Raw genomic sequence first — 24013 nt, forward strand, 5'->3', positions numbered from 1 at the left:
GTCCTTATAATTCTGATGAAGTGAGCTTTGACTCCACAAAAGCTTATATGCTGGAAAATTTGTTGGTCTCTAAGGTGCTAGTGGGAGGGAAGGCAGCATAGTATAGTCCGATCTTGGAACCTAAGCAGGGTTGGTACTTGGATGGGAGACTACCAAGCGAGAGACGGCAGAAAAAAGCCCCTTGCTGGGATCGCCGTAAGTCAGTTGCGACTCAATGGCACTTACATACATAACGTGCTAATGGACTCGAATTTTGTTCTGTACCTGTCAGAAACATATCCATCTTGTTATGTTAAGGCTCTTAGAATTCAGCCTCTTTTTATGAGAAGCCACCCACTCATACCTCTTCCCATCCTTTCCGTACTGCACCATTCTCTGCTGCCTTTAGCGGCTGCCACCAGTATAGTCCCAAAGTATAATTTTTCCTTACGGTTCTGCACACTCATGGAATTATAAGGAAACGTTTCAGTCAGGAGGAGATGTGTCAATGGCCACCAGAGATGGGACTGTAGGAGAAGTCCTTGGGGTGTTGGCAAAGCTGGTTGAGTTCCTGATTTAACTGTGCAATACTGAATCCAGAGGATCTAGCCAGTTTCTCCAGCTTTACCTGGAATTCAGTGAGGCTCGTCACGGAGAAAGTTTGGTTCATCCAGGTCCGGCCTTGATGTCCAGTGGCACTCCACACTGTTCGTTCGCCTTGCAGGCTGAAGAGCTTCACCTTGAGTTGTGCTTGGGCTAGCAACATACAGCATGGAAGGGAGAGGTCAAATCAAGACACAGCTTCTCAGTTCCCTGAGCCCGTGCATTTGGAAGGATGCCAGCCCCTCCAAATTCTCATGCAAAATACCATGCTTTCCAGCGGTTCCTACATTGCCAATTGTCTTGCAGATCTGCCAAGTTGCCCATTCCAGGCAGAGTTCCCTGTTTCCAAAACTGATCTCTCAAATCTGTCAGTACTCCAGAACATTTCCTAAGCAACGTTAATGTCAATAAAGGTAAAGCCAGTATAGCGTAGTGGTTATTGTAAGAGAATGCCACAGCTCAGTAATCATCGGGCTAGGCGGAGCATGCCTATTGCTCCCATTCTGCAGTCACTCCACTGGCTGCCCGTCAGTTACTGGGCTCAATTCAAGGTACTGTCACAGACAAAGCCCCTTCGTGGCCTCAGTGCCTCTTATCTACAGGACTCCCTCTCCCCCTAGGCTCCACCACACCAGCTTTGCTCATCTGAATCGGACCTTCTGCAGTGCCACCCTGCAAATGGGCAAAATCAACAGCTGCCTGTACACGTACTTTCTTAGTTGTGGCTCCCACCTTATGGAATGGCTTGCCTGAGGAGGTCAGGAAGGTTCCCATTCTCCTGGCATTCCACAAACTATGCAAAACTTAACTATTCAGGAGAGCATTTTTATATATGTAAGAGGGCTGTACTGTAATTAAGCAATTCAGAAAGATGCTTTAATAAAGGGATAGGGACTGTAGACTATACTACCATGTATAGTATGTACTGTTGCTGTATGTATGATCCTACTATGTAATGTCTGCATTATTAAACATGCCATGTTAATACTTATGCTTTGTTTCTGCTGTTTTCAGATTTCTGCTTGGTTTCAGAATTTGGAATTCCTAATCCTCCTGCATTGCTTATTAGATGTCCCATCCTGTTAATTGTACTGATTGACACTCTGTAATCCACCATGAGTCTCAGTGAGAAAGGCAGGCTACAAAAAATGAGGAGGCAGGAGAGTAAGAAGAGTCTGGGGGAGGGGGAAGCACTGTATGGAGGGAGGGGAAGAGGAGAAGACAAGAAGAACATCCAGGGGAAAAGAAGAAGAGTTGAAGAGGGCCTGCAGCTGAAAGTATGCAGGGGAGCCTGAATCTCGGGTAATAGGTAAAGGTAAAGGTCCCCTGTGCAAGCACCGGGTCATTCCTGACCCATGGGGTGACATCACATCCCGACGTTTCCAAGGCAGACTTTGTTTGCGGGGTGGGTTGCCAGTGCCTTCCCCAGTCATCTTCCCTTTACCCCCAGCAAGCTGGGTCCTCATTTGACCGACCTCGGAAGGATGGAAGGCTGAGTACACCTTGAGCCAGCTACCTGAAACCGACTTCCGTCGGGATCGAACTCAGGTCGTGAGCAGAGCTTTTGACTGCAGTACTGCAGCTTAACACTCTGCGCCACGGGTAACATCCCTGTGTTATCTGCACAGGCATGGCTTGAGTAATAGTGTCCCCCTTGCTGCTTGAAACAGCAGGACAAGAAGATTTGGTCAGAGTTTTTTCCCCACCCTCCTGGTTGCCCCCTCCACACTCCTCATAAAACCTCTATGAAATTAGGTGAGTGGACACAGAGTCAGAGAGACTTCGGAAAGGTCTTCCCCACCCCTCGCAATGCTCCATCTGCTAGAGCTGGTTTTCACTTACAGCTTTGCTCCATGAAATTCATGTGATATTGGAATCGTAGGCAAGAGCCAGTGGTAGCTGGCAGGTGTTCGCTCGCCAGGCCAGCCACGTTTCTGCCCATCCCCAGCACTCCAATGTCAACATAAGCATAGTGACCTGAGGAAAGAGGTTGGGCTTAAGACCTCCAAAGTCCAGCATGCAGTCACCCCACCCTGCTTCACTTTGGATTTATTTTATTTGGACCAGGTTGATTTTGGTGGAAGCTTCCTAACCAAGGCTAGCAGCAACTAAAGTAAGCTTTGCAGGAACTGGAGCGACAACCCTTGTAAAAACAGGGCTGCAAAAGGAGACTATGGCTGTTTGTGTGATGACTTTATCTCCTCTGCAAATCAATGTGTTTGCCAGCAGTTAAGTTACTTATTGGGAATTAATCTAAGCTGGGAGGGGCCGTGGCTCAGTGGTAGAGCATCTGCTTGGCATTCAGAAGGTCCCAGGTTCAATCCCCGGCATCTCCAGTTAAAGGGACTAGGCAAGTACGTGATGTGAAAGACCTCTGCCTGAGACCTTGGAGAGCCGCTGCCGGTTTGAGTACACAACTTCGATGAACCAAGGGTCTGATTCAGTATAAGGCAGCTTCATGTGTTCAAGAGCTGAGTGTGCCGGATCCAGAAGCAAATCAAGAAAGCCTTGCAAAGCCACAGCCACTAGCTCAAACTTTCTGTGGGCCACCGTACAGCTGACTGTCCTTATTCATGGCTCGGCACGGCAGCCTGCACCTCACTGTACACAGCTTGGAAACTGCAACCAAGTCTTACCTGCTTCAGTCTCAAGGGTACTGTCCTCCTTGGGGGATGGGGACCACAGCGGGGTGCTCCCTTCCTTCCAGTCCCAGCTGTACCAGTCTCCATGGGGCTTGCTCCATCCGCACATGCCCGACTCAAAGTCACAAGACCCTGGCCAAGAGAATGCTGCCGTGACCATTCGTCTTGCCCACCCAAGGGTTTCGAGCACCCTGAAGTGGTTGCTCCCCCCAGGCAAACAGAAGGGCCTGATGAGTAGCAACAGAAACTATTTCACCCTTTCCCAGCTTTTAATCATCATGATCATCAAGACTTTTACTCTTCTTCCGTAGATCAATGTAAAAAACATGTGGCCAAATTGACCTATGCTAGAGATAAGAGTTACATTCATTTTGATGCTCGGAGGACATGTTCTCCACTTGCCCTGGGCCTGTTATCTAAGGGTAATCTTCCTATATGGATTCTCTGGTTAGTCCATAGTTATGTAGAATCTTTATGCATTCAAGATTTAATTGCCCTTTTTCAATGATTTTGCTGGGCCATATGCTAAAGATCCCTTTTTCAGACCGGCTGTGTCCCTGCCCTCTTCAGTCAGTGTACTCCTTGGTACATATCCTTTTGCATTGTCCTTACATATACCAACTTAGGCTAAAACGGGTTACACCATGTTTTAACAAATGGTCCACATCTTCTCTAGAAACTCTGCAGTAAAAGGTTCAGTTCCTCTTAGAGGACTCTGACCCTCAGCGTACTTATTTTGTTACTCGTTTTTTTGGAGGCTGCAGAGAAGAGATGAAGGGAGGTGTTTTTAGAGATGGGTCTTTTTTAAGTTTTGTGGTTTTGTTCAAGTCCTCAGTCTAAGAACAGGGGGAAAGAAAGATTATCACGATCGTTATTATTCGCATAATGCTGAAGCGGCTTCACACACAAAATCTTGCTACCATTCTTACAGCCCCATAAGGAAGACTTGTTCTATCATTCAGTATTTCTGATATTGAAAAGTGATGCTTTTCACGCGGGGGGAGGAGAAATTGCAGCTGTCTCAAATTATTTTTTTACATGTGACTCTGAAAGGTACACAAGCTCCTCCAACCTCCAGTTACCCTACTGGGAACCCAGAGCTGTGATCTAGGGGGGTGCTGTTACCTGATTTAGGGCAGGCCCCTTCCATCACATGAAGGTCATCCACAGCAATGTAGGAGGAGGGACCTCCTCCAGTACCTTCTACCACAAACACCACCTGTTAAAAGGAGACACAACCCAGGGTGAGGAAAGAAACCTGAAGATTAAGGTAAGGATGTGATGGGGGGAGGGCAAGGAACTGGCAAACCATGCTCGTGAGCAGGGCACTGTGTTGCCAGCGCTAAAAAACAAAATTGAATTCTTCCTCAACAGAAGCCATTTGTGCAAACTACATTTTAAAAATGTTTGTGTGGCACTAAAGTCCACCCCCTCTTTATCAGTGGAAATCCCCTTAGCTCTCCCCCTACCCTTCCAAGCACATCCAGCTTTGGGGATTTCCCTGGGCTCTGCCCAGAGGGCAAAGACCTTAGGCAACACCATACATGAGATCAATTTGGACAATGTGCCAAACAACTGTTTACACTATCCACTGTTCAGAACCTAAACCACAGTTGGGGTTTGCAAACACACAACAGGCAACCCACAGTTTGGAGCAGCTGGTCTACTTTTGTCTTTTGACCTCCCAGGCTCACGCATTTGCTCTTAGCTCCTTGGCGCTGCAGCTTCTGGAGGCAGAGTGGTGACTGTGGTAATGGTTTGCCTTGGTGGTTTGCCAGTTGAGACATCACACCTGACCATGGTGAACAGAAGCCCACAGGACAAGCCAGAAGGGAGGGACCTTTCCTGCTTGTGTAGTTCCTAAAGCTATCTGGTTGACCTCACCTGCCATTCATCTTGGACCTGGACACTGAAGTTACTATAGCGCCAGGCCTCCCCTTGCATTGTGCTGATGCTCAGCATCTTCCTTTGTGTGCCCCTCTCCTCCACATACACGGTCAAGGACCCTAGCAAGAGAAGTTGCAGGATTATGGCTGCCCATCAACAACAACACACCAATCAGGCCCTGCCAGAAAATGTTATCATACAAACTTGGTGCAAAACACAAGCTATGATCTGGGATGCGCAATCCAAACTCCGCCATCAAGTCTGGAGAACTGTAATTTTATTTATTTGAAAGGCCCAAGTTTGTAGTCCTCATGTTTATGAAGGAACAAAAACCAAAAAAACAAGTTCTGCTCTCAGAGGGTTCTGCTTAAAACGTTTAGAAGGGGCAGACGTTTTCCCACTTCGGTTCAGAGTCACAAGGGCAAAGAACTTCCTTCCTTTCACCAAACCAAAACTGAGATTGCAAAATCCTGCAGCCAGCACTAGGGACTGAGCTTGCACAGTTGCACAGTTCATGGAATACGCACAGCCTTGCTGGCAGCAAAGCAGTTGAAAACTCCACAAAACCTACTTAGTCCACGAACGTTATTAGCCGTCTGTCCACAAAGACCACGCTGGTTGGCCATTAGTGGCTCACTAATGACCATCAAAAAGAGCAGCAGCTCTTCTCCTGGTAAGAAGTCTCCCCTTGCTTGGTCATTTATTATTTTTTAAACCCCATTTTTAAGCTCAATGGGAATGCAAAGTGGCTTACAACATCAGATTTGCATTTTATCCATCTTGCTGTTAAGAAAAGTGTACTGGTGTCCTTGGCATGTTTTTCTGAATGTTTTTGTGTGCAGTTTTTTGGGGAGGGGGATAAATATCACTCCCTTTGAGAACCCATCTGAGATGAAGAGCAAATAACAGAGCCTCCAATAAAATTAACTATATTTCACAGTGGACAGCCCACGTCCTTCCCCCTCCAAAGCGCCGCACACTGGAATGAGGGCTATCCCACCTCACACCCTCCAAGGAAGGAAGAAGCATAGCCATGCTCACCTGGATCACTGATGCTCAGGTAGTACCAGAACATCACACAATGGGTGTGAAGCAAAGATGGGAAGGTTGAGGACTGAAAAGTAGCCTTCTGCCCCACTGGCAGGGTCTCCGCACTGCAGTTGATGATCATGTAATGTCCTGGCAAGGGGAGTTGAAAAGGACAATCGTATGTGACAAAACAGCTTTGGCATACCATTTCAGATAGAGGTTAGATATATCTTTATGAGGAAATTAAGTTCAGTTAATTGAAACTGTAATACAACAGTCTGCTAAGAGGGAAAGAACTGGTGTATGTATGGTCAGTTGAATGGGTATCTCTGCAGTCAATTAGAAAAACCAGTGGAGTAGAAGCAGGAATTGAGAGTTGAAAAATGAAGTTGAAGAATGAAAATCTGGGAGCACCCCAGTAAAGGCTGAAGAAAAGGGAGTGATGTCGTCTAGGGAGTTTGAAAGACAATGGCCTGTCCTATCAGAAGATAATATGAAACAGAAAAGGTTACAGTGAACAGTTTTATTGTTACAGTGTCAAGATATGTTATAATTAATCTAGATGGCTGAGCAACTGGGCAGAGAAGTACAAATGTTAACTTTTGAATCAATCTACTTTGAATCAATCTACTTGCTCATGTTGTTAAAACAGATGCAAGTTTGACTGTTCTATGTCCATAATAAACAAACAATTTCCTTTTAAAGAAACTTTGGTTTATAGGATAAGGTTAACTTCTTGACCTATTACCAACTTCCCAGGTAATGGTTGAGAAGTGATTTGTCTTGAAACTGGGATTTCATTATAAGCACAAGTAAGTTGCTGCTGCATACTCAGAGACAGTTTAATGAAAAGTTCCAACTTGTGGCAGCAGAATGGAGGTACAGATAGCTGGTAGGAGGCCCTACCTGGATCCACTACCTAGGCATAGATGCTGGTAGCAGAGTCAAGGGCTGCCAGCCATTTTGCCACAAAGCTCAAATAATATTGGGGTGGGGGTTGGAAATAAAGTCTTTAACCAACCCTAAAACCAGAACCTGACAAAAAATATATAATGCAGAAAAAACAGCAGTTTAAAACAAACTGCCCTAAACATCTAAATAAATATCATTTAATATATGTTGCAAACAAACTAAAAATATCTCAAGGCAATCATAACATGTACAAAACTCTCACTCCACAGATATAGATCAGGAGACCAAATGCATTTCAGCACCAAAGGCTTCATCAGTGATCAACCCAATATTAATAATTTTTTTTGCTATCAAGTCACAGATGACTTATGGGGACCCTGCTGGGTTTTCAATCAAGAGGCACTCAGGTGGCTTGCCATTGCCTGCCTCTGCATAGCAATCCTGGACTTGCTTGGCGGTCTCCCATCCAAATACTAACCAGAGCGGACCGTGCTTAGCTTCCAAGATCTGAGGAAATCAGGCCATCCAGGTCAGGGCTGAATATGTTATAATACAAATTACAAATTTCTAATACATCAACCTTAAATATGTGGAAACAGCTGACAGAGATCACTGCCAGTCAGAGTAACCAATACTGCATTAGAGGGACTAATCAATCTGACTCAGTATAAATCAGCTTCTTATGGGGAAAGGCTGTGACTCAGTGGCAAATTACATGGTCCCAGGTTCTGTTCCCACCATCTTTAATTCAAGGGTCTCAGGTAGAAGGAAAGGGCCTCTGCCAGTCAAAAGAGATGATAGTGGGCCAGATGGACTGATAGCTGGACATGGCGTAAGGCAGCTTCATACGTTGAGATATGCTGTGCATTACCTTTCGGTGTGCCCAGGGTGTGGTCTGTCGGAGGGCCCTGTCCATCTGTGCCAGTCCGCTGTATCCACGGGTGCTGCTTGGTGCCCACAAACTCACAGTCATTGGTCTCAAAGGAGCAATGCTTTTGTGCACTGCAGGGTCCCTGTGTCACTGTGATGTCATCCAGAGCCATCGCACCCAAGAACCCATCCCGGAGGGCTTCAAAGATCACCTGCAGAAGAAGCAAAGCAGATGACCAAGCACCTCTTAGTTGCAAGCTGATCTTCAACACACCGGGAACTACATGCGCGAGAGCAGCGTAAACTTATGGAAATGCAATTCTGCCAAAATATAAATCACAGAAACAAAGTAGGGCTCCCTGTGGCCTTAAGCCTGCCCATTGCTGGGGGCGGGGGAAACATAATTATTTAAATATATGCATCCCTCAAACATTAGATTTAAAATTACGCTGCTCAAGATCAATGGATCAAGGAGCTTCTAAGGGATACAAGGAAAGGAAATATATGCAGATCTGCTTAATTTACTTCATCAGTCTGGATTGCTGCATGCTGTTTTCCTTGGCCCCAGAACTAGCGTTATTTATTTTTCTAATTACAGGAACTTGAATTACCGACCAGTCATCCAACAGCTGGTTTCTAAACATGTACAAATACATTTGCTACCTGTTTTGGTGTAGCTGTGCAATCGTAAGAACTAGAAACTTAGAGGTTTTTAAAAAAACAAACTGGGATTTTGAAGGTTACTGAACTGTGTATCTGGAGCTTGCGCAACACAGTTACAGAATACGTTTAACCCTACCTTGTCCCTTTGTAAGCAGCCCCACTCACTGGCTCCATCATTCCCTCAGTTGCGTGCAGGTGCCTGGTTGACAGGGCAGGAAGCGCTCACCTGATAATTCTGAGCAGGGGGGTTGGAGATGCTGGAGAATGCCCGGTGCCACACAGCACCATGGCTCCCTGTTCTGGTCCACAGGATATGCTCTGGTTCTCCACTGCGCTTCACCTTCAAGTTTAGAGTCCCTGAAGGCAAACAAAAGAATGACTGAACAGGAACGTTGCAAGCTGGTTCTTCCAGGGCAGAAGACTGCCTCAGCCTGCCAGGGATCACCTTACCTATTTGGGGGCCATCCATGCGATACCAGAAAGAAAGGCACTGCCCCTTATCAGGAGGGGCCTGAGGGGTAGAAACCAGACGTGCGCTGTAACCGAGAGAGCTGCGGTCAGAAGGATCCACCGAGAGGAAATAGCCTGTGAAGAGACATTCCGAGCTTGATTTCTGAAGCAGAAACAAAAGTTCGCTCAAATCCAAACTCTGGCAACATTTCTGAATTGAACTTTTGGGACTTTTCAAACGCTGCCTTTATATTTTGGCTTTGGCTATACTTTTAGACATTTAAATTTTACTAGTTAATTTTAAGGCCACGGTATCAGCTTGCTAACTTCTACATTTTTCACAATAATATTGAATAAGAAATTGCAAGGGGAGGGGGTTAAACAACTGGGAGTTCTCCCAACCCAAATCTCTGCCTCAAGGATGCTGTAAGTTCTCAGGGCCTTGAGCTGGCCTATTTCTCCTTCCAAGTTTATATCCTTCCCCCCCCCCATCTTTAACTGATGCTCAGCTACCCTCAACATTCTGTGCCTTGTGGAGGGTAGCGAGCATGCTCAGTCCTCATCAAGCTTTTTAAAAAAAATCTACAAAGTGATATTTTTTCTACAGTGCTGGGTAATCCCTGAATATACATATAAACCTAAGCGTTTTCTGGGTGGCTTGCTTTGCCCTGCCAAGAATGAAGCTCAGGACAATGCATTCTCCTGGACTGAATAGAGATCTGGAATTCTTGTCTCATTACCAATGCTAATTTCCCCACACCTCCTACCCCTCTGCATATCATACCTAATCCAATCACACCTGCTAATGTCATTTACTTGCTTTTGACATTTACATTGCCATTGTGTGTCTAATTCACTCTTCTCTACTTAAAGATAGATGGAATCACATTCTAGCTATATCTGAAGAAGTGAGCTGTGGCTCACAAAAGCTCATACCCTGCCAGAACTTTTGTTAGTCTTTAAGGTGCTACTGGTCTCTTGCTCTTTTCTACTGCTCTACCAAGAGGCACTCATCCATAAATGTTGCTATTCATAGGAGCACTTTGCATTTAGACAACACTTCCAGGTGCTCCACCTACTTTCCACTTGCCCCAGTCCTTACAAGAGCCCTTAAGTTAGGTAAATATAATATTTACATCGTATTACAGATGGGAGGGGGCCAAGAAAGAGTGGCTTGCCTAAGGCCGGCAAGTGAGTTTGTGGTAGAGGTAAGTTGAGAGGCAATGCAGTGTAGCGATTAGACTGTCAAACTAGGACCAGGGAGATCTGTGTTCCAATCGCCAAACAGTTATCACTGGATGCCTGTGGGTCAGTTTCTCACAGGGTGGTTGTAAGGATAAAATAGAAGGAGGGAGAACCATGTATGCTACCCTAAGCTCCCTGGAAGAATGGCAGGATATAAATGTAACAAACATTTGAACTGGGACTGTCTGATTCACAGCTCTGTCTCTGAGGTGTATTGGCTTCTCACTATGTCTCGGATTTACCCCCACTAAAAATCTTCAGCTAAGAGTATCTGTAACAGGGGATACAGAAAACAATAACATCCCGTTCTGATTTTTTGCTGCATACTTGTTCTCAGCTTAAGATCTTATGGGTTAAAATCTTGAGCCTGCAATTGGGGCCCAAAATGTTGCAAGAAGCCTGCATGGCAGAGTACATTCCATGTGGCTACCTTTGCCGGTAGTATGGTCTGTACCCCCTCCCTCGCGTCGCTCCCATTCAAAGCCGTCACTCTGTTCAATGAACCAGCTGCACCAGTCCATCTCAAAGTTGCAGGACAACCCTGCAGAGAGAGAGAAAGAGAATACAAGCAAAGTGTTTAAGACTATCAGAAGAGCCCTGCTGGACTGCTCCGAATGTCCAGCTCATCAAGCACCCTGTTTTCCACAGTGGCCAGCCAGCTGTCCGGAATGCCTACAGGACAAGCATAGAGACCAAAGCCTCCTTTTATTGTTGCCCTGCAGCCACTGGTATTCAGAAATATGGTGCCTCTGAATATGGGGATTCCACTGAGCCATCATGGCCAACAGGCATGAGTGGATATACCCCCCCCCTCATGATCTTTTCCAAAGCTCTGTTAAAACTATCTCAACTAGTGTTTTATAACCACATCTTGTGGTGGTGGGTTTCACAAAGAAATCACAAGAATGTGTGTCTGGATTTTTTTCTCAAACCACCACACCCTGGAGGGGAAAAAGTCTTTAAAAACTGCATTGGATCAGGGTGTAGAGATCCATGCCCCCAGAAACAAGTCCACTGGGCTTAATACAATATTTATTTTATTTTATTTGTTAAATTTATAACCCGCCCTTCCCAGCCAAGGGAATCCCCTTCCAGCTTCTACCCAAAAGCAATAGTATAACAGGGTCAAACACCTGCTGACTGCCCCCTAGGGCAGGAGCACAAAACAAGCATCAAACAATTAGTTAACATATCAACAGTTATGAACAGAATGTTGAATTGTCTAATGTTAAAACAAACTTTTCAGTACGGAATGTTTAATCAACTTTGCACATGAGAAGACAAAAAGCGTGCATGTGATGACCCACCAATGGCCAGAGGAGAGCCCCCAGTTCAGCCACTGCGGCCAGTATCCAGAGAGAAAGAGAGAGCAGGAGGTTCATGGGTGGTTATTGCATGGTGGTGGATCAGGAGCTGGTCTCTCCTGTGGCCCCAGGGCCCCAGCAGTTGCCTAATGATGCTGGCCCCTGAAGCCAGACTTGCCCCAAAAGGGAGTATGGACCATCCGCAACAACCCATCATGGATCAACCAGCACGATATAAAACCAAAGAACAAAGAACAGGTAGGACTGAAGCCCCATACCTGACGGTAGCACTTGGCTGGAGCCACATTGCACAAACGTCATATTCCTGACGGCGAGATGGGAATTCATGGACACTTTCAGGTTCTCCAGACCCAGCAGCTCAAGCTTGGAAAAAGAGACACAGAGGTGGGACAGGGCTATGCATTCTAGGACTGCCACCTTGTTACGGAAAGCTGCAGGATGGGATTGAAATCTGCTCGAGTCGCCTGGCATGCAGTGACAAGGGAATCCAGGCCAGTTACACAGGCACTGGCAAGTAGTAATTCTTAAACTATGGGCCACAACAGAATTACCAGTGTGCTGCAAGAAACGCTTTTATTATTTGAACCCAAAGTATCCACCCACAAAAGGAACTGATTGTGTATCTCTGTGCGGCCTTGCCTTCTTCCAGTCGGCCTCCAATACGCCTCTGTTGGGGGCAGACAAGTCTGTTGCACCTCTGTACTAGGTGCAACTGTGGAGGTGCCACAGAACTGACTGCCCTCGCAGGCTGGTGCCTTTTGCGTTTCTGCATGAGTCATTGCTCCGAAGGCACCTAAGATCCAGTTTCATTTCATGGTGGCGTTTGATTACTGTCGGCTCTTCTGCTTACCAGTAATTTTAAATCAGTGGGTTTTATGTTTTTTTATCGTTGCTGTTTGCGTTGTAAGCTGCCGTCAGTTCCTATAAGGCCAAGAGGCAGCTGTGATGGATGAGAGCCAGAAGGGCAAGTGACGCCCATGACAGTTGCATTGATGGAAGGGGACAATGGCATCTCTGTGACTAGGAAAGGATAGACCCTCCTTTCCAACTAAACAGGGGAAAGCACACTAGCCTTCAATGTGTTAATGTCTCTTGACTGGAGAGTCCCTCCACACACATCTGCCCTGCAAGACATTCACAAGCTTGACCACTGGTCAAGGACACCTCATAGCCATCTGCGGCCAGGCCTTGAGATGATCCGTCCATCTCAATGACATCGATCTTATGACCTTTAAATCCAGCAACCTGAGGAAAAAAATGGCTCTCATTTCAAGTTTCTAAAGCAACACTTTCAGAAAAATGTGAAGGCATGTTGATCCCCGACGGAAGTGAGGGGAGGAAAGAAAACCCAGAATCAAGGCATTCTTCTAAAATCCCCTCCTCAGTGAGACCAACAGCCTGGTAGCATGCCATGAGCTCCAACTGGCAGAGCCAGTGTGGTGTAGTGATTAAGAGCGGCGGTTTGGAGCGGTGGACTCTGATCTGGAGAACCAGGTTTGATTCCCCACTCCTCCACATGAGCGGCAGATGCTAATCTGGTGAACTGGGTTTGTTTCCCCACTCTACACACAAAGCCAGCTGGGTGACCTTGGGCTAGTCACAGCTCTCTTAGAGCTCTCTCAGCCCCACCTACCTCACAGGGTGTCTGTTTTGGGGAGGGGAAGGGAAGGTGATTGTAAGCTGGTTTGATTTTCCTTAAGTGGTAGAGAAAGTCAGCATATAAAAAAAAAAAACCTCTTCAACTCAACTCAACTCTTCTGGCATGTGGGAGCAGGGCCTGCCAAGCACATCCTACCTGGAAGGGCCTGCCTCTAGCACCGAGAGGCACTGCGACCTGTGCTTGCACTGCAGTGCCGTTTCCCAAAGCAGTCCATGCTATATGATGAGTTCCCGGACTCTTGTCTGCAACAGCAAGTGCAAGGAATCCTAGGAAAGAAAAACAGGGAGACACTGGATGGGTACCACTTCAGTCACTCAACCAGCTGGACAGGCCATCCTCTGTCACCAGTCCTTCTGGCAAAGGGTGGCACAGGCCATCACCCATGCTGGCAGGAAAGGGGAAAGCAGGTCACACTGAAGGCAAGGCAACCAAATGGATACCTTGAGGTCCAATGGTGAAGTCTATCTCCAGAGTGCAGGCCAGCCCCGAGGGACCCAATGCAGGGGAGATGGCCTTAGCCAGTGACAACATCTGTCCCGGGGCTTCCTGCAGGCCAAAAGAGTACCCTGGAAATCAAGGACAATTTGTGATATATAAGATGATCAGAAAAGGCTTGAATGGATCAGAACATGTTGGCTCTGTAGCCCAGCACCCATTTCCAACAGTGGCCAACCACATGCCTCCAAAAAGTCCACAAGGAGGACATGGGGCAGCACTCTGTTGTTTTTCCCACAGCAATCAGTATTCAGAGGTAAACTGCCTCTGTACATGGAAGTTTCATTTTCCCATCATGGCTAATAGCCATTGACGGATCTCTCCTCCTTCCTGACTTTGTCCAATTCCTTTTTCACAGCCACCTGTTCTCTATTTCCTGTTCTCTGTCCTGAATCTACTGCTCACCAGATTTGGGGTGACTCTAAATGCTTACATTGTGAAAAAAGGAGGACAAATGTCTCTCTGCATGATTTTATTATTACAGCAATAGACAGATAAGCTGCAAACCTTGTCAGTAAAACCGATTACATAATAAAAATCTCTATATACAAAATACAGATAAAATTATATCAATTAAAAATCACCTTGTTCACATAGGCACATATCAATTAAAAATCACTAATACCCTTCTCCGGATTTTAATAGATGCAGAGCAATACTTGGCTACTTGCAAAGATCGCTGAGAGTCTCCCTCCCATAAGAGGAATTTAATTTTCTTTTCCTCTGAACTGGCTTTCATTGTGCTAATAAGAGGTAGAATTAGTTTCTGACGAATTCCCTCATAGTAGATACATCTAAACAGAGCATGACTAGTGCTTTCCACTTCACTTGACCAGCAAGGGCATGCCCACTCAGATCTTGCTAACTTCTTGTACTTTCCCTCCAGGATTGCTGAGGGCAGGGCCGACCCTCTAGCCAGGGTTAGGGCTCCCCTTTGCTTATTTAGCTCGATAGCAGACAGATATTCGGCTGGCGCTAAACGATAGCGTGTTCTAATAGGAGCCAAGTAAGCTGGGGAACTCATAAGCTCTGTTTGTCTTTCTGTATCAAAGATCTGTTGTCTAACCAGGAGCTTTGCTTGCTCTTTTTCTAGCTCTAAGAGGGATTGAGGTGCAAAACCAAGACTCTCCATTTTTTTTTACAGACTGTGTCCACCATCTGGATCGATAATTGTCCAAACTAAGCAGTGGTAAAAATCCCTCTGATGCCTCATGGGCCTTTAACCATAGGGAAATTGAGTCTAGAGTAATTCTTGCCTTGATTTTTACCATGCCTGTTTCCAGGCGAACCCAGGAATTTAAAACAAGGTGGGGGACTTGTAAAATCACCCGAAGGAATTTGGACTGTACCTTCTCCAGAGGTGTATAACTGGATTTAGCTGCGCCTAAGATTGTGCCATATAGCATTTGGCTAATTGATTTAGCCTGAGTTTTAGAGCTGCTGGAATGCAAAAGGATCCTTTCGTCCTGAAGATTTTTAATATATTATAGGCGGATCTCTCAGTGGTTAACGCCACCTGTCTATGATGCTCTGCTCAGTCTCTCTGCATTATTTACTATTTCCCCTTTGGCCATCTCTTTCTAAACCAAAAAGACCCAAACAGTTTTTGGACACAATAGGACGAGGAGGATCTAACATTGGTGCCCACAAATTCTCCCCTCACCATGGCCATATAGCTCAGTGGTAGAGCCCATGTTTTTGCATGAAGAACATGCCATGGTCAATCCCAGCATCTCTGATTAAAAGACTTCGGGTAGCAGGGACGAGGAAAGATCTTTCTCCACCTGGGACCACTGCTAGTCACAGCTGAGGGAGGGACTGTGGCTCAGTTTGTAGAGCATCTGCTTGGCATGCAGAAGGTCCCAGGTTCTATCCTTGGCATCTCCAGTTAAAGGGCCTAGGCAAGTAAGTGATGTGAAAGACCTTAGCCTGAGACCCTGGAGAGCCACTGCCAGTCTGTGTGGACAATACTGACGTTGATGGATCAAGGCTCTGATTCAGTATAAGGCAGCTTCATGTGTTCATGTGTTCAGACAATACTGAGATAAAAATAAATACATAAATAAAATTTTTATTTATACTCTGCCCACCCCCAGCAAGCCAAACTTAGGGCAGTTAACATCATGTAAGAAAAAAAATACAGTATACAGTTTAAAACCAATCCAAAACACAACTAACCATCTTAAAAGGCACCAAACTACTCCACCTTAGGGAGGATGTTGTTTCAAGGCAGCCGTGCAGCAATGCCCACTACTGGTTTTACTCTGGGGGGGAGGAGAGGATGGAGACAGATGAACAGAGGGAAAAGGGGAGGGGAAGGACAGAAGGAAGGGGCTAATGGACAAAACCAAGGAGGGGAATAGAAGGGAAAGGAGGCCAGCTCTTGATCTATACCAGGGGTCCTCAAACTTTTTAAACAGGGGGCCGGTTCACTGTCCCTCAAACACTGTTGGGGGCCGGACTATAGTTTGAAAAAAATATGAACAAATTCCCCACGTGTGCGGGGGAGGAGGTGGCGGCCGAGGGGGCTCTCCGGAAAAGCATCCTTCTCGCAAGCCCGGACCTTCCCCCTGTAGTGGTTAAGAGTGGCGTTTTGGAGCGGGGACTCTGATCTGGAGAACTGGGTTTGATTCCCCACTCCTCCACGTGAGAAGCGGAGGCTAATCTGGTGAACCTGGTTGGTTTCCCCACCTCTACACACGAAGCCAGCTGGCTGACCTTGGGCAAGTTACAGCTCTGTTAGAGCTCTCTCAGCCCCACCTGCCTCACAGGGCGTCTGTTGTGGGAAAGTATGGGAAGGGGATTGTAAGGCAATTTGAGTCTCCATTTAGTGGTACAGAAAGTCAGCATGTAAAAACCAAGGCCATTTATGCACTGGAGGTTTTGCCTTGGATTTGCCGCTCTCCAGATGCACATTTTCCCCATCTGAATTCTCCAAACTCTGCCCGGGGGTGGGGGAGCTTACTTTTGAGTTCTGAGAATTCAGATGGGGAAAATGTGCATCTGGAGAGCGGCAAATCCAAGGCAAAACCTCCTGTGCATAAATGGCCACAAGTCTTTTTCTTCTTCTCCCTGGAGATATGCCCCCCCAAGGGGCCCCTACAATTACCTCCAGGCCACAAGAATACCCCCGGGAGGAGAGAGAGCCCCGAGCTGTGAGAACGCTGCCCGACTGCGGCCAAAACAGGAACGCCAGGGCCACATTGGGCTGCATCGTGGAGGGCCCGAAGGACCAGGCGCAGCTGCATGGAGCTCGAGGAGGCCAGGCCCAGCCAGGCAACAAAGCTAGGCAATAAGAGAAGTCTCCCGGTGGGGCGTGCTGCGGAAGAGAAGGGGGCAACTGGGCCCAGGAAAGGGGGTTTTGGGCCGGGGAGGGTGAGAGGGGGAAGGGGGCGACCGGGTGGCACGCGAAGCAGCAAGACGCCTCATGCGCCCAGGAAAGGGGGTTTTGGGTTGGGGAGGCTGGGAGGGAGAGGGGGAAGGGGGCGACTGGGCGGCGCGCGAGGCAGCAAGATGCCTCATGTGCCCAGGAAAGGGGGTTTTGGGCCGGGGAGGATGAGAGGGGGAAGGGGGCGACCGGGCGGCGCGGAGGCAGCAAGACGCCTCGTGCGCCCAGGAAAGCAGGTTTTGGGCCGGGGAGGCTGGGAGGGAGAGGGGGAAGGGGGTGACCCGGCGGCACGCGAGGCAGCAAGATGCCTCCTGCGCCCAGGAAAGGGGTTTTTGGGCCGGGGAGGATGAGAGGGGGAAGGGGGCGACCGGGCGGCGCGGAGGCAGCAAGACGCCTCGTGCGCCCAGGAAAGCAGGTTTTGGGCCGGGGAGGCTGGGAGGGAGAGGGGGAAGGGGGTGACCCGGCGGCACGCGAGGCAGCAAGATGCCTCGTGCGCCCAGGAAAGGGGGTTTTGGGTTGGGGAGGCTGGGAGGGAGAGGGGGAAGGGGGCGACTGGGCGGCACGCGAGGCAGCAAGATGCCTCCTGCGCCCAGGAAAGGGGTTTTTGGGCCGGGGAGGGTGGGAGGAAGAGGGCGAAGGGGGCGACTGGGCGGCGCACAAGGCGTCTTGCCGCCTCTCGCCGCCCAGTCGCCCCCTTCGCCCTTTTCCTCCCACCAGGAAAGGGGGTTTTGGGCTGGAGAGGGAGCAGGGAAGGGGGCGACTGGGGCGGGGGGGAGGCTTCCGGCTGGGCGCATGCGGCCAGGAAGCCCAGAAAAGCTCTGGGGAGGGGGGCAAGGGGGGACTGGCTTTCTCGGTCCCCGGGCCGGACAAAAGCCCTCCGGGGGCCGGATCCGGCCCTCGGGCCGTAGTTTGAGGACCCCTGATCTATACCGTCGCTGCCCCTCAACCATAAGCCTGGCGGAACATCTCTGTCTTACAGGCCCTGCAGAATTGAGCTAAATCCCACAGGGCCCAGGTCTCATTAGACAAAGTATTCCATCAGGCTGGGGCCAAGCTAGATGGACCAAGGATCCGTCGCAGTTCAAGGCAACTTCAGGAGTTCCCTGGAGCCCTTCCTGACGCAGCCTGCAGCACCACCCTCCTCCTCCCACCTCACTTGTGAATGACCATTAACCTCTCCCTTCCACACACTTGTTGCCTTAGAACAGTCCCCCATGAAGTAGCCGCAAAAAACTGCAAGAGGCCCCCCACCTACCCACCCACCAAGCTCTTACCAAAAGAATCTTCCTTGGTGGTGTTCCTTTGAACAGACCATTCCAGGTGCCCCACGCTGACATCTCTCCATCCTCCTGTGCCTTGGGATAATCCTGCCATTCCTAACAAGACAAGGAAATTTCAGTGTAGCCTACAGGCTAAGTGGATGAGCTGTGAACCCCTGAATCCCTGGTTCAAATATCGCCCCTGCCACAAACTCACTGGGAGACCTTAGGCATGCCAGTCCCTCAGCCTCAGAACCCAGGATTCTTTCACCAGTGAGACGCAAGATAGAGCCACTCCAAATTACCTCCTGTTGCTCTTAAGGCTTCTGAGCAAAACGAGGATGGCTGCAGCGTTGGGGTGGGATGCCCTCGTGAGCCCCCAACCTTGTTAGGCTGTGGAGTCGGCCCTGCTGATCACTGTATTGGAGGACCAAGCAGGAATTATTCCTCCAAAACCAGCCATGGTTAGGGAGGAATTTTTTATGTGCAGCTTGGCTTTCTTGCTCAAAGCACCTGGAAACATTTGATCCACAGGTACTTGGTTCTCTGCTCTGGATTGCAAAGATTGCTCAGTGCCAGTGGGAAATGGTGGGAGAGCTGCTTTTGGACCAAAGGCTCACTAGATAGTATCATGGCTACTTCCAGCATGAATTCCATAATTCAAGAGAGATTCAAAAGCCCTTAGCTCAGTAATTCTCAAACTACACACTCAGAAAGTACTGTTCATGCGAAGCAGGAAAAAAAAGTTTAATAAGGTACAAAATACCAGTCCATAAGTGAGTCTGCCCACTGTATATCTGCATGAGTCACTGGAACAAAGCAAACCAAGGGCAGTCAGCCTCTCCTGCAGATTTGCAAATGCTTGCCATATAGGGTTGCCAACCTTCAGGTGGCGGCTGGAGATCTCCGGCTATTCTAATTGATCTCCAGGAGACAGAGATCAGTTCACCTAGAGAAAATGGCTGCTTTGGAAGGTGGACTCTGGCATTTTATCCCATTAAAGTCCCCCCCAAACCCCACCTTCCTCAGGCTCCACCCCCACAATCTCTAGGTACTTCCCAAACCGGAGCTGGCAACCCTATTACCATATCCAAGCATATCTTCACAATCCTTAGGGCTAAAGACTTCTTTTTTAAAAAAGTGGAATCCAAGATTCTGGAGAAGCTGAAATGTTCAACTATGAAGTATGCTTTCCCCCATGGAATAACAGGGCCCCGGTTACAGTGGGCACAGGGCCTCCCTGCCTTAGCCTTTACGCAGAGTTCCATCCCCTTCTCTGCCCAGACACATGACATGCATTTTACACTTACCACAATGCTTTTCATCAGAGCCGTCATCACAGTCTGCCTTAAAGTCACAGGTCCGCTCCACAGGGATGCACGTCTTATTGTCGCACGCAAACTGGTCCGCGGGACAGGGGCCGTGGGTTTCCGACTCAGGGGTGACAGTAAGATTATCTAAACAGGACAAAAGAAAGCACCCGGCTCAAAGAAATCAGCTTTCCTGCTGGCCATAGCATAGATAGGGCCGTTCGTTTTTAAAAGACAGGGTCCGCCCAGGGGTTTCTGCAGCACACTTCGCAATCCAGCTGAACTCCTCAGCAAGCACATAAGAACGCACGAGGATCTCTGCTGGATCAGAACCAAAAAGTTAATCTCGTCCCTCAAAGTTTCCCACAATGGCCAATCAGGAAGCCTACAAAGAGGGGGAGCACAGCCCAAGTGTCCCCTGTTCTTGCCCCCAGAAACTGGTGTTCAGAGGTAGGCTCCCTGTGAACATGAAGGTTCTTTTTAGCAGTCATGGCTAATAGCTATTAAGGGATCTCTCTGCCATGATAAAGCCACATAAGCTAGTGGCCATATGTGGATTCTGGGGCAGCAAGTCCCATGGATGGCTTGAGCTCAACAAAAACACAGAGGAAACATCACGGTGAGAGAGTTCCAGGTAATATGGATTAATTTAAAATACCATATGCAAAGGAAAGGCAGAATATATACTAGAACTGCCTCCTCATATGGCAATAGCCACAGGGGGCCTGCAAGGGCCCAGCCCTCTTATGGAGACATTCGACCTTTCCCCCAAGAATGGAACTAAATTAAGAAAATTAAGAATCTTTAAACATATTACTTATATTTAAGTTTTTGCTGTGGCTAATGGATGTAAGCTGAACTTCTCCAGTGTATTTATGGCTCTCTTGCCATAAAATTGCTGCCTACTGGCCTAGGGATGCCAGCCTCCAGGTGAGTCCTGGGGATTCCCCCAGATTACAGCTCATCTCCAGACTACAGAGATCAGTTCCCCTGGAGAAAATGGATGCTTTGGAGGGTGGACTCTGTGGCATTGTACCCCACTGAGGTCCCCATCCTCCCCAAGCTCCACCCCCAAATGTCCAGGAGTTTCCCAACCTGGACCTGGTAGTTCTACCCCCTCATCCACCACCGGTGGCCAGGGGGACCTGGCGACCCTTTGTACCTGGCCTCTTCCCTACTCTCCTTCCCACCCACACTGTACTCACCTGCTGACCTTATGCAGCTAGGAGACAGAATCAGATCATCCAGCGCAATGCTCCCAGGCTGCCCCATTCCAATCACCCCCTCAATGACAATCTGGGGGAACAAGACACACCCTGATCAATGCAGGACACAGGGCGCAGCCAGTTCCTGCAGAACCCACCTCTTGGGCCGGCAACCTCCTTTCCCCCCCTGGCACAGTTCCTGTGGACTGAAGAGCTGAAAGGGTCCAGGCTAGGGATGCCAGCCTCCAGGTAGAGCCTGGAGATCCCCTGGAATTACAGCTCATCTCCAGACTACAGAGGTCAGTTCCCCTGGAGAAAATGGATACTTTGGAGGGTGAACTCTATGGCATTGTACCCGCTGATGTCCCTGTCCTCCCCAAGCTCCACCCAGAAACTCCAGGAGTTTCCCAACCATTATCTGGCAACCCTATCCCACCCACCCCCCATTCCCCACCGGTGGCCATGGAAACCTGGCAACCCTAGGCAGGCTTGATGTTAGTAAGGAATCAAGGATGGATGTTGCCATCTGGGTCCTGCTAGGAAGAGTCCTGTGGTCTCTAAGTGGGTGGTGGACAGGAGGTGAGCTATATGGATCTCTGCTAGGGTTGCCAGGTCCCTCTTCACCACCGGTGGGAGGTTTTGGGGCAGAGCCTGAGGAGGGCGGAGTTTGGGGAGGGGAGGGATTTCAATCCATAGAGTCCAATTGCCAAAGCGGCCATTTTCTTCAAGTGAACTTATCTCTGTCAGCTGGAGATCAGTTGTAATAGCAGGAGATCTCAAAAAAAAGCAGTGGGTTATAGATCAAATCATGCCTGAACTGACCCTAGAAGCTAAAATGACTAAACTGAAGCTATCGTATTTTGGTCACATCATGAGATGACAAGAGTCACTGGAAAAGACAGTCATGCTAGGAAAAGTTGAGGGCAGCAGGGAAAGAGGAAGACCCAACAAGAGATGGACTGACTCAATAAAGGAAGCCACAGGCCTCAATTTGCAAGATCTGAGCAAGGCTGTCAAAGATAGGACATTTTGGAGGACTTTCATTCATAGAGTCGCCATGAGTCGGAAGCAACTTGACGGCACTTAACACACACACACACACACACCACACAAAGAGTTTGATTGCCCCAGCCTTTTTTACATTATTAATTGTTGCTAGCTGTATGCACATGCTTTCCCATCCAACTTTTTTGGAAACTTGTTTTCCTCCTATGATAATTTACAAAATTTCAATAGGATACAAATACACTTTAAAAAAAAAATCAAAATTCTTATCCACATGACAGAATAGGTTAAGTAAAGCATCATCCAGAACGCATACTTTCCATTATCAGTGAGACGAGATATAAATATTTCTAGGACATACTCAAATTTATATCCATATTTCCCTAAATAGGGCACCAATCAACATTTATGCTTCCAGTATTCAGTGAGACAAGCAACATATAAGTATTTTGACAGCATATGCATTTATTCTTATTACTCTTATTGCAGCTTTAACACAAGTCCATATAATTTAGGCTTTGTCCTTAAGACAAGTAGCTGCCAACAAAGTTATCTACCTATCCACCATCTATTACTTTCTATTATATCTTGCCGCTATTACTTACTATTATATTTTGCTGCTGTGACTTATTTGGTATGGATAATACTGCTGGTTTTTCAGATTAACTAGTTTATTGCCATTGTGTGAAATTTGATCGTGCACATTATCGTTTCTGTATTTTGGCTGTGGGAAGCCATCCCAATGTTGTTAAAATTAATTGTGCAGGATACATACATAGTAAATACTCATTGCCCTACCTTGCAAGGTTCCCTGGGAAGAAAAGCTTTGAATGCTGAAAGCGTCAGCATTTTTTCTAAGAACTACAGTGATGATTACAAGCCTTGGATTGGCCCTCCTTCATGACCAATCCACTCCTTGCCTACCTGGAACTTCTCCGCCACACTGAAAACCACATTCTCCCGGAACCAGTAGTTGCCCAGTTCCCCAGAGCGACTCTTGACAAGCTGCATCGATTTTTCTGTCCGATAGTAGATATTTAGGCTGTTGGTATCGGAGTCATACAGGTGGACGTACAGCACCAGCTGGAAAGCAAAAGGACAACGATGCTGAACAAAGAGGAAGGGAGCAGTTATTTGGAGACTGCAAGGGCCACCTGTGGGAAGGGGTGCAGACAGCCCGCTAGACACCATTTTCAGTTGTGTTCTGGGAAGCCCTGTGGTTCCTTGGGAAATTACTGCAGGCCCCTCAATGAGAAGGTCAGTTAACAGTAGACAAGCTTCTGGGGAAAGAAAGTACGCTGGCCACTTCTGCAGCTTCCCTGCAATGCGCAGCCATGCAGGGAGCTCTCCGCTCTTGCAGGGCAACAACAAGGTGTAACAGGTGTGGTCGGTACATCCTCTGACACGCCCTACTGCATATTAAGGCTGCTGCCCTCCAGATGGGGCCAGAATTACAACTGATCTCCAGACAACAAAGATCAGTTCCCCAGGAGAAAATAGCTGCTTTGGAGGACGGACTCTGTGGCATTATACCCCACTGAGGTCTCTACCCAAACCCTGCCCTCCCCAAGCTCACCCCCCCAAACCCCCAGGAATCTCCCAACCTAGTGTTGGCAACCCTACGTGAGTATGTCAGACATAGCATGATCTTCTGCACTGCACAGAGATTCCACAGCTGACAAGTCAACATGGAAAAGCTTCTCTGAAAGTATAAAAGTCATTAGGGAAACCAAGACACCGAAGTGGCCGCAGCAGCATTACCTGGTTAAATATTACTGGCTGGGCCAGTTCAACACCCAACCAAAGGGCCAGGCATGATGAACAAAAGCAATGAAGAACTACAGACCCAAGAGAAGAACTCACCGTACAGGGATGGCTGATTTTGGTTTCCAGAGTCGGGCTGATCAGCCACGCTCTCCCTCCTTGCGAGTTCTGGGGGCCGTTGCTAATGAAGGCAAAGTAACCTGCGGCACATAACAGCGCAATGGTTAAGGGGCATCTTGGGCAGTTCCTCCCCAACCCAACAGGCACATTTATCTCTTGCCCACCCCTACAGCCACCCAAACCCACCCTCTCTCTCCTCCAT

The 24013-nt window shown here is 48.0% G+C and overlaps 1 protein-coding gene across 1 annotated transcript in view; it reads right to left on the reverse strand.

The window, feature by feature from the left end:
* MAMDC4 (MAM domain containing 4) overlaps window positions 1-24013 on the reverse strand; it is a 45420-nt gene that overhangs the window by 2891 nt on the left and 18516 nt on the right. Inside the window, exons 10-28 of the mRNA XM_056860120.1 lie at window positions 23791-23891; window positions 22852-23010; window positions 20923-21013; window positions 19718-19864; window positions 18423-18524; window positions 13706-13831; window positions 13401-13531; window positions 12770-12850; window positions 11863-11968; window positions 10711-10821; window positions 9036-9170; window positions 8812-8942; window positions 7924-8134; window positions 6153-6290; window positions 5109-5230; window positions 4350-4443; window positions 3219-3356; window positions 2425-2559; window positions 608-735 (exon numbers count right to left, since the gene is read on the reverse strand). Of these exons, the coding sequence (XP_056716098.1) occupies window positions 608-735; window positions 2425-2559; window positions 3219-3356; window positions 4350-4443; window positions 5109-5230; window positions 6153-6290; window positions 7924-8134; window positions 8812-8942; window positions 9036-9170; window positions 10711-10821; window positions 11863-11968; window positions 12770-12850; window positions 13401-13531; window positions 13706-13831; window positions 18423-18524; window positions 19718-19864; window positions 20923-21013; window positions 22852-23010; window positions 23791-23891 (2387 nt within the window). The remainder of the gene's footprint in view (window positions 1-607; window positions 736-2424; window positions 2560-3218; window positions 3357-4349; window positions 4444-5108; window positions 5231-6152; window positions 6291-7923; window positions 8135-8811; window positions 8943-9035; window positions 9171-10710; window positions 10822-11862; window positions 11969-12769; window positions 12851-13400; window positions 13532-13705; window positions 13832-18422; window positions 18525-19717; window positions 19865-20922; window positions 21014-22851; window positions 23011-23790; window positions 23892-24013) is intronic.

Source organism: Euleptes europaea, chromosome 14 (genome assembly GCF_029931775.1).
Source record: "Euleptes europaea isolate rEulEur1 chromosome 14, rEulEur1.hap1, whole genome shotgun sequence".
NCBI classification, from domain to species: Eukaryota; Metazoa; Chordata; class Lepidosauria; order Squamata; family Sphaerodactylidae; genus Euleptes; species Euleptes europaea.